The 10,550-nt window shown below is 40.0% G+C and overlaps 1 protein-coding gene across 1 annotated transcript in view; it reads right to left on the bottom strand.

Annotated features, from left to right (window-relative positions):
• BIRC6 (baculoviral IAP repeat containing 6) overlaps positions 1–10,550 on the bottom strand; it is a 337,908-nt gene that overhangs the window by 214,726 nt on the left and 112,632 nt on the right. The window contains 3 exon segments of the mRNA XM_075064579.1: positions 2,498–2,642; positions 5,862–6,017; positions 6,555–6,738. Of these exon segments, the coding sequence (XP_074920680.1) occupies positions 2,498–2,642; positions 5,862–6,017; positions 6,555–6,738 (485 nt within the window).

Here is a 10,550-nt window from a genome sequence, read left to right as displayed (position 1 = left end):
TGCTAGGAGCTTCACAATCCACTGTGGGCCCTGGTATATAGGCACATGTCGTAGAACACGACTACATGGCGTGAGATGGACCCGTTTGGTCTGGACCCCCGATATGGCCATCCCATCTTATGTATACCAAGTGACAGCTACTGGGCGCACTTAACTTTTTGACAATCAGCCACTTATTTCAGTGGCCTAAACACGACAAATTCACAAACCAACATTCAAGGACAAAGCGCTCACCAACCCCTATCATATGCAAAAATTTCGACATACAACCTTATCAAGTATAAAGCTCCATCTTACGACATATCTATTATACTATGCATTCATTTTCAACATTATATACATACAGACTCAAGGTAAGATTGCACTACAGAAAAAAGACTAGAAAGGATAATGATAATCCAAAAATACACATAGTGCAACATCACAATTAAAATCCCACATGTAGTACAAAAACAGTATAAGCCTTGAGGACGAAAATCAATACAGATTTAACAAGAGGTGCTAGGTTCACTCCCTCTGGGGCACCTGGTATTGGCCACTGTCGGTAGACAGATACTGGGCTAGATGGACCTTTGGTCTGACCCGGTATGGCCATTCTTATGTTCAATGACAGCTACTGGGCACTTAACTTGTTTGACAATCAGGCCACTTATTTCAGTGCCTAAAGAAAGATTCAAAAACCTAGCTTTAGGCACCCATCTTTCAGAATCTTGCATCAACTTTTAAGTAATAAACTCCATCTTACACATATCTATTATACTATGCATTCATTTTCAAATTTACATTACACTCAAGTAGATTGCACAAGAGACGCTGAAATATGATTTCCTAAAAATATAGTGCAACATCAACATTAATTTGTACAACAGTATTGCCTTGAGGCTTCAGTTTACAAGGCACTGTACAAAATAGACAAAAACCACTTCTGCCCCCAAAGAGCTTCCTATTTAATTTAAGACAATTAGCAATGGGGTGTATAATAAGCAAAAGGAAAGAGGATGAGGAAATAAAATAAAAGCATGTATTAACATAGCTTGGGGAGGGTGAATGTGTAGTTTTGCTTTTTTTTTTAAATCAGAAGTCCCTATTGATCATCTACCCAGGTTTCCAGCTGGCAATTTATTGTAGCTGCGTAGTAGAAGTGGGCCTTGAGGATGGATATGATGGTTTTATGGACTAGTAATGGTTTTATGGACTAGTACAAGTAAAGCATCCTACTCAGGCAGTCTGGAAGAAAGTGTTATGGTGTCTGTGGAAGCACAGAAATAGGTAATAGAGGTTGGCATTGTTAGCAGAAGAAAGGGCAGGGGGGCAACAATTACATGAAAGAGCAGATAAGTTAGGGGCTAGGTAGCATCGAGCAATCAGGAGAACTAGTGGAGGGACATACACGGAAATGGGTGTGAGACTGTAATATGCGTTAAGTGATTTCCAGAAAGATGATTTAGGTGAAGAATTCAAATGAACCTGAAGGGCTGAGGTGAGCGCTGGAAAGATCAGAAAGCAGAAGCTGAGCCACAAGATGAGACCCTGGATGAAAGTGTCAGTGGTATGGATTGAGAGGAAACTGAGCTTGGAAATGTTATGGAAGAAAAAGCAGCAAGATGTAACTGTTTATTACAACTGTATTTAAAATACACTGATTTTATACTCTAGGAAAAAAAAACTTTTAGTGCATCAAGTGTAAACGTGTTTAGCTTCCCACACTGTTACTCTGAAATAAGGTGTAGTGTTTACACTTTTCCCCCTTCAGCAGTCAAACAGATTGACACAGCAACTAGTCCATTTAATACTCTAAGTAGGCAAGTGTGGAATTTTAAGTAGTGCTAATGCATTTTACAGAAGTGCGAGTACATCAAATATATATCCTAACTTTTCATGCCAATGAGGGATAAGGTTACAAATGAATTGCAAGAAGCAATCAGGAGTAGGTTTTGTTTTTTTAACATTACAATCTAGTATGTGAGGGGAGATTAATTACTATCTTTCTATTGCAGTGGTCCCCAACCTTTTAATATGGCGGGCGCCAGACGAAGGACCATGGCGGCAGTCAAGCGTCCGCCAAAATGCCATCAAATTTCTGCAGCAATTCAGCAGCGACACCTCTCGATGCCGCTTGTCAGCAGCAAGCAGCCTCAAGAGGCACTGCCACAGAAATTCGGCAGCATTTTGGCGGATGCTTGACTGCTGGTCAGGACACAGGCACATTTAGATGCCATGGAGCCCACGGGTACCGCGTTGGGGACCCGTTCTATTGTCTTTACAACTTGTTGCAACATGGATAATCGTGGAATATTTTGCTTTTATAATCTTAAATTATGACGACACTCAGTTTTTACACTCCTGCCCGTCAAAGTTTGTCTCTTAACTTCAAAATATTGTTCTTCATAGTATACAGCTAAGCAGGTCTAATGACATGAAATATCACGAGACAAACACAAGAAAGGTAAGAGATTATATTATTTCACAGGTAGAAGAAGTTATTATGAAAACTCACGTGGGCCATACCTTGAAGACTTTGGCTGCTAGGGGATCTTTCTCCAAATCAATATCTAAAGGATCAATATCAACTTCCATCAGGTCTTGTAGTAATTCTAGGTCAATGTCCTTATCTTTTTCCAAAGATGACAGAGGGGGAGCACCTTTGGATGATTAAAACTGTTTTAATATTGTCAAGTAACAGAGCACATAGCAAGATTGTTGAATGAGAAGAGTTTGCTTTGTTTTCAACACCATAATTAGTAACAATTCATCTTTTTTGAAAACCCTATCAATCATAAACAGCAATTCTACTCACGTGAGCGCTTCAGGTGAATTCAGTATCTTATCTTAGTTGATAAACACAAAATACTGCCATAGGATAGAGTAATTTTTTCACCCAGAAGTTCAAAATTCAATAATTATTGGGAAGAAAGATATGCGGAGCAAGACGTAGTAAGTATAGAATGTTAACGTGCAACAAATATTTCTAATACACCTGAATCTAGAATTCATTTCTGTTCCAGACAGATAATTCCCCCAGTCATGAGCCAAATTACAAGGAAAAACATTTTTGCAAACAAACACTCTTTTTGCTTGTTTATGATGTGCCAAGAAGACCCTAAAATAAGTTAATTTCATATACACTAAAGGCTACATCTCTTGCCAAAAAAATATAAAAATTCAAACTCTGGTCCAATCTGGAAGACTTATTAATCACCAGTGCGTGTCTGTGGGGGGTGAAGGAAGATACTGTCATAATGCACTGTTGAACAACTGACATTTCAGATTTGAGAAACAAAAGGTGTCAGAAGGAACCTTCCAAGTCTTCCCACATCCTAAATGCCAAGAAGTGGCACTAACCCATTTTTTTTTCTCTCTGCCATTCACCTTTCAAACCACCTCAATTCAGCTAGAGGCCAAAATCTAGGTTTGGATAAATTATGTGCAATAAAAAATTAGTTTCAGAATACCTATTTAATTTGTTCTTATTAGCGCAACAGTCCGAAATTTTAGTTGAATAGAGAAATACGTAGTTGAAGTTCTCTTCATAAAAGATTTTTCACTGCAGTATTTTTAGAAGAGTAATACAGTATTGAGTTTACACAGGAGTATTAATTCTCTAAAGAGAAATTAAACCTTTTCAAGAAGAGGTGCGTGAAGTGGCTTGAAAGTCAGACTTAGCCAAATTTTTAGCTCATCTTACGGCAGTGCTATATTTCACTCCAATGGATATTATTGGTCTCTGCGTTTCATGGAGACCTTTAGATTTGCTGTGTTCCTATTGTTTCCAAGAGTAAAATGCAATACCAAACTGAAGTAATGTTCTACCTCAACATCTGCACAGTCAGAATGTAGAGGTGCCAAAGGAAGCAGCTTCTAGAACAGGGGTGGACAAACTTTTCAGCCAGAGGGCCACATCGGGGAATAAAAATGGTATGGTGGGCCATGAATGGTCACAAAATTGGGTTAGGGTGCGGAAGAGAGTACAGGTTCCAGCTGGGGGTGCAGACTCTGGGTGGAGCTGGGAATGAGGAGTTTGGGGTGTAGGAGGGTGCTCTGGTTGGGACCAAGGGGTTTGGAGAGCAGGCATGGGATCAGGGCTGGGGCAGGGGGTTGGGGTGAGGCTCAGGGGTGCAGGCTCTGAGCGGTGCTTAACTCAAGCGGCTCAGAAGCAGTCCCTTCTCCAGTTCTTAGGTGTGAAGCAGCCCATGACCCTCAGAGTGGGCCATGCTGCGGCTTCCAGAAGCCGCATGATGTGGGCCAGCTAAAAAATGGCTCGTGGGCCAAATCTGGCCCGTGGGCCATAGTTTGCTCTCCCCTGTTCTAGAAGCTGGTTAGACTGATGTTTTGTTCTATAGCTCTATAGAATATTCCTAGTGTATATACACATTCCTAGTGTATTTAGTAAGAATTAACCATTTTGTTAATTAATTCCTCACAGGAACAGATTATTCTTCAAAATACAATGTGCACCCCAAGTTTACAGGTCTACTTACAATTAAATAGACACAGCCAAGAGTGAGCATAGACATTTAGCGTGTTGAATTTCTAGTTTATCAGCTCACTATCAATGAACCACACTCCTGAATCCACATACATAACTTTTATGACTGCTTTTCAAGTGAACTCACTGAAGAAACATTGAGTGTGAGCCCTCAGTGTCTCAACAATTGCAGTTGAAAATACTGAGTGGCCAATTTGAAATATGCTTAAGAATTAGTAAGCGCTAAAGCTTACGGATACCTCTTGCTAACCTTAACCTGTGGGACCCTGATATAGGTGTTATAAGCATAAGTCCCAAGTCTGAACCTTAGCGTCCAAAATGTGGGTGCCTGCATGAAACCTCCAAGCTTAATTACCAGCTTAGATCTGATAGCGCTGCCACCAGCCAGATTCCAGTGTCTGGCGCACTCTGGTCTCCCCAAAACCTTCCCTGGGGGACCCCAAGACTCAGATGCCCTGAATCTTACAACAAAGGGAAATAACCCCCTCTCTGGATGACCCTGGAAGATCACCCTGTTTCAATTCCTTGAAACACAAACCAGAGAGATCAGGTTTCTCTCACCCTCACTCAGAGTCCCTGCAAATGCAAGCTTTGTAACTCTAACACAAAGAGATTTTCTCTTCCCCCCTGTCTTCTTCCTCCCACCAATTCCCTGGTGAGCTGCAGACTCAATCCCCTTGAGCCCCAACTAGGAAAAAATCAAACAGGTCTTAAAAAGAAAGCTTTATATAAAAAGAAAGAAAAAGACATAAAAATGGTCTCTGTATCAAGGTGACAATATACAGGGTTATTGGCTTAAAAGAAAAAAATGAATAAACAGCCTTATCCAAAAAGAAATACAATTTAAAACATTCCAGCAAACTACACACATGTAAAAAAAAAAAAACAATATAAGCCTATTGTCTTTCTACCTTTGTACTCACAACTTGGAAATAGAAGATTAGAAAACCTGGAGATCCCCTCAGAGACTAGAGAGCAACAGAGACGAGACAAAGAACACACACCCAAAACTTCCCTCCCTTGAGATTTGAAAAATCTTGTTTCCTGATTGGTCCTCTGGTCAGGTGTTTGGTTCCCTTTGTTAACCCTTTACAGGTAAAAGAAACATTAACCCTTAGCTATCTGTTTATGACAACAGAACTCCTCAAAACTTAAACGAATGCCTTGCTAAAATTCACACAAAAGTACTTATCTAAACTACTAAGTTACCATGTATTACACAGCGGAAGGTTTGAGAGAGTTCAGGATTAAGCAAGCTTCAGAATTCATAATGACTCAAGTACATCAAGCATTTTAAAATGTTAACGGACTAAACAGAATTTAATATTCTATTTCCTCAACATCATTTCAATATAAATAGTATCTGAATGTTCACCTGTGATGTCATGTGTCAAAGGCTCATCTATCGTTTCCACTAACTGAACTGCAGACTGCTGAAAAGAGTCATCAGAGTCTACAGCAGAAGCTCCCGCATCTTCTCCCATGGCTCCTTCCTCCATAGCTTCAGCTGCTATTGTTGCCAATAGTTCTCCTATATATTACAGTTAGCAGACAACTCATTTAGCGGTTCAGCCTGTACTCTGGCTGCAATATTAACATCTGAGCATACTCGTCCAAATTTTCAAAACTGAACTGCAATTTTGGGTGCTGAATTTGAAATAACCCCATCTGAAAATAATGCCTCAAGGATATGCCCAATATCTTCTGAAAGCGAGAGACCTGTCAAAAGTTTCAAATTGGGTATGCAAAAATCACTAGTGATTTCTGAAAATGAAGGCCACAATGCTTAAAATTATATCTAAATTAAACGTTTCATTTTATACTAATATCTTCAATTTGTTTCTTTGTAAAACCTACAACCACAACATTCCATGCTTTCATTAGCTTAATCACATTAGCAGACTTTTCTCTGTTTCACATTAGAGAATCAAATAACTGGGGGGGGAGGGGGTGTGTATGAAGAGACAGAAGAGAAGGCGAGGAATTGCAGCTTAATGCATTTTGTGTAAAAAAAACAACAAAAAAAAAACAAGAACAAAAACACACACCACGCTGAATTTTAACAAACCTGCTAGAATATCTTGCAACATACAACTCAGAGAATACTGAGCCCACGCTCCTCCCCAAGAGATATCTCCTCTATTAAAGTCGGTCCCAACCAAAAGCAGCAATAGCCTTTCTAGCTGAGTTTCATTCACAATCTCACACAAATGAATCGTTGGTCTTGTAGCATTTGCAATTCTAGCAAGAACCTGTAAAAGAATTTCAGAAATATACAATTTAACTGATTTTCCAAAATATAAAACCCAACCTAAACAAAATAAAAACAAGCATGCAGACAACACCCCAACAAAACTGAATCTGTAAATGTAACGTCAAGATTTATTGTTTCAAGTTCGGGATGACAGTTATGAGTAACTAAGTCTCAAATAATGAGTCTTCCCAGAAAAGTGGCAATAAACTCTAGATTGCATATTACCCCACTTCATTTATTTTACTTGTATTTCCATTTTACTGTTTGATGCATCAGATTTAGTAGTCCTTCACTTTTTCACCACCATTTCCAACATACAGAGAGAAATATTGTGTAGTTCTGGAAAGTCAGTTTCCTCACTGACTAGGACTTCGTTTACCCATTAATACAATGGGTTTTCATACCAGTACTTATCTCGCAGGATGTTAGATGAAAGGCATGTAAGTTTGAGGTACTAACAATAGATACTACAGAAGGGAAAAATGTTGTTTAATGATTTCCCTTCACCTGAATTAGAAGCATTTGTGCTAATGCCTTCATTCCCACAAATGCCAGAAGCTGTTCAGACTTGAACAAGTGGCTCCAGAGTGTGGCCATGCACCTTATACTCTCAAACCAGGCGAGTATGTCCAAAGTTTTATGGAAACACTCAGTATTATTTAACAGTATTCAAATGTGTTTTAACTTCAGACAGGGACCCAGAAGAAGCCATAGTACAAGAAATTAAAACGAAATTTCAGGTGGAGTAGGCTGGGGGAAGAGGTCCGTTTATGGGAAAAGATTTCAAAGATTCTTTGCAGATGTGAATGTAACAAAGAAGTATTTCTTTATGGAGAAGAAAAAGATAGATTTAGATGTCATTGAGTAAGAAAATTTTCCATTCTAGCACGCAGCATCCCCCACAATCTCTAATTTCTAACTTTGGACCCATCTTAAGAGAAACAGAAACCTGCTTTGCAGAAGCTCATAAGTATAATGAAGGGCAGCCATGATGCTGCTCTGCCAAGTGCCTCAGGTAACAAAGGTCTTTTCTGTCTACAATGCCACAAAGCATATAGTACTGAGTCCTGATTCCCTCAAGAAATGATTTCTTGAGACACTAGGCAAATTAGTGTGTAACCATCTTAGCATCAGCTACTTTAAGGCTCTATGGACCTGGCCATTTTGGACGTAACAAGACAAAAGGTAAATGAGTGGTATCTGCATGCTATATTATAGGCTGAGAAGGTGGGTGAGGAAAGACGGAGAATCCAGAGAACTACAAGATTGGGTCAGCCTCACCTCAATCCCTGGAAAAACCATGGAGCAGGTCCTCAAGGAATCCATGTTGTAGCACTTTGAGGAGAGGAAGGTGATCAGGAACAGTCAACATGGATTCACCGAGTGCAAGTTATTCCTGACCAACCTGATTGCCTTCTATGATGAGATAACTGGCTCTGAGGATATGGGGAAAGCGGTGGACGTGATATATCTTGACTTTAGCAAATCTTTAGATACCGTCTCCCACAGTATTCTTCCGAGCAAGTTAAAGAAGTATAAATTGGATGAATGGACTACAAGGTGAATAGAAAGATGGATAGATTGAACTGTTGATCACTACTCATTAGCCTGATGTCTAGTTGGCAGCTGGTATCAAGCGGAGTACCTCAAGGGTTGGCCCTGGAGCCAGTTTTGTTCAAGATCTTCATTAATAATCTGGATGATGGAAAGGATTGCACCTCTGCAAGTTTGCAGATGACACTAAGTTGGGGGCAGAGGCAGATATGCTGGAGGGTTGGGACAGGGTCCAAAGTGACTTAGACAAATTACAGGATTGGGCCAAAAGAAATTGGATGAGGTTCAACAAGTGCAGAGTCCTTCACTTAGGAGAAAGGAATCTCATGCACTGCTACAGGCTGGGGACTATCTGGCTAAGTGGCAGTTCTGCAGAAAAGGACCTGGGGATTACAGTGGTTAAGAAGCTGGATATAAGTCAACAGTATGCCCTTGTTGCCAAGAAGGGTAAAGGCATACTGGGCTGCATAAGTAGAAGCATTGTCAGCAGATCAAGGAGAGTGATTTCCTTCTATTTGGCACTGGTGAGGCAACATTTAGAGTATTGCATTCAGTTTCAGACCCCCACTACAAAAAGGATGAGGACAAATTGGAGAGAGTCCAGTGGAGGGCAACGAAAATGATTAGGGGGTTGGGGCACATGACTTATGAGGAGAGGCTGAAGGAACTGGGCTTATTTAGTCTGCAGAAGAGAAGAGTGAGGGGGGATTTGATAGCAGCCTTCAACTACCTGAAGCGGGGTTCCAAAGAGGATGGAGCTAGGCTGTTCTCAGTGGTGGCAGATGACAGAACAAGGAGCAATGGTCTCAAGTTGCACTGGGGGAGGTCTAGGTTGGATATTAGGAAAAACTATTTTTAACTAGGAGGACAGTGAAGCACTAGAATGGAATACTTACGGAGGTGGCCGAACCTCCATCCTTAGAGGTTTTTAAGGCACGGCTTGACAAAGCCCTGGCTAAGATGATTTAATTGGGGTTGGTCCTGCTTTCAGCAGGGGGTTGGACTAGATGATCTCCTGAGGTTTCTTCCAACCCTAATCATCTATGAGTCTATGAAATATCTTTTATTGGACCAAATTCTCTAATATACTAGGACCAACATGACTACAATACCACATACATATTATAGCAGAGCTAGCAGAACTACCCATAGTTAAAGTTGCCTACTAGTTTCCTTATAACAGACACTCTGTTTTCCATTGCTTATAACTTCATCAAACTAAGAGTTTGGAATAAAATGTTCAATGCCAGATTGAGTTTTAAGAAAATTTCAACAAAAGTTGTTGAGCCACTAAGAGAAAAGGGTAGTGAAAAATGTTTTCCAGTGTTAAATTCTTAAAGCTGCTCAATGAAACAATTGTAGCACCTCCAGGCTTTGAAGAAGGGATTGAAGTTTGCCAGGGGATCCCGTCAAAGATGTGCCTTGTGCTGACATATGAAAATCCACCCAAAATATTGCTTAATTGTAAGAGTATTATTATTTGGCCTATGAGAGTCAGAAGTCCTGTGGAAAAAATAGTATGTGACCCTGTAATTAAAGACTTCCATAATGAACATACACTACAATTGCCTCTGAATCCTTAACATAGCCTCCTAGATCACTGATTCCCTACTTTTTAGGTGCTTGACTTTGCAACCTAAATATTCTTTTAATAGTTTTTGTATGCAACACTTAATATACAACTTTAGAGCTTTATGAACATCTAGTTATATCATAATCTCTCCTGAGCACATTGAAGATTTGGACAAAGTGTCAAGAGAACTCTCTCCTAAGTAGAACAGAAAGGGCAGTTTAACTTGGAAAGAATAGTTTGGGATCCTATTTCACCATCAAAAATGAGTGCAGACAAAACCCTGTATTTAGTTGTGTTTGGAGAGCTTTGGCTGGTTAAGATTATTATTGCCTAATGGCTTGAGCACTGAATTATTCAGGTAGAATACTTTTTCCCAAGTGTCTGGTTCTAGTGTAAAAAACTGGAGCCTAGTAAATAGCATGGGACTCAATTTATGTATCTCATGAGAACTAAGAGTGGGTCCAGGCAATCTAACCATTGCCTCTTTAATGCTTAGGTCACTGGGTTCCATCTTTGGCTGATGATATGGTTGGATACAAATAAGTCATGATCAATAAGATTACTGATGCTACAGAACAAAGCGTTATAGCACCCCTTCTGTCCATATGCCTATTTCTGGATGAACACACTCCTGACTGGAGTTACTCTAACTGTTCACACTAGGGTTTGGACCTACTACCTAA

This window comes from Chelonoidis abingdonii, chromosome 3, assembly GCF_003597395.2.
Source record: "Chelonoidis abingdonii isolate Lonesome George chromosome 3, CheloAbing_2.0, whole genome shotgun sequence".
In the NCBI taxonomy this organism is placed as follows: domain Eukaryota; kingdom Metazoa; phylum Chordata; order Testudines; family Testudinidae; genus Chelonoidis; species Chelonoidis abingdonii.
This window is presented reverse-complemented; position numbering and strand designations above follow the sequence as displayed.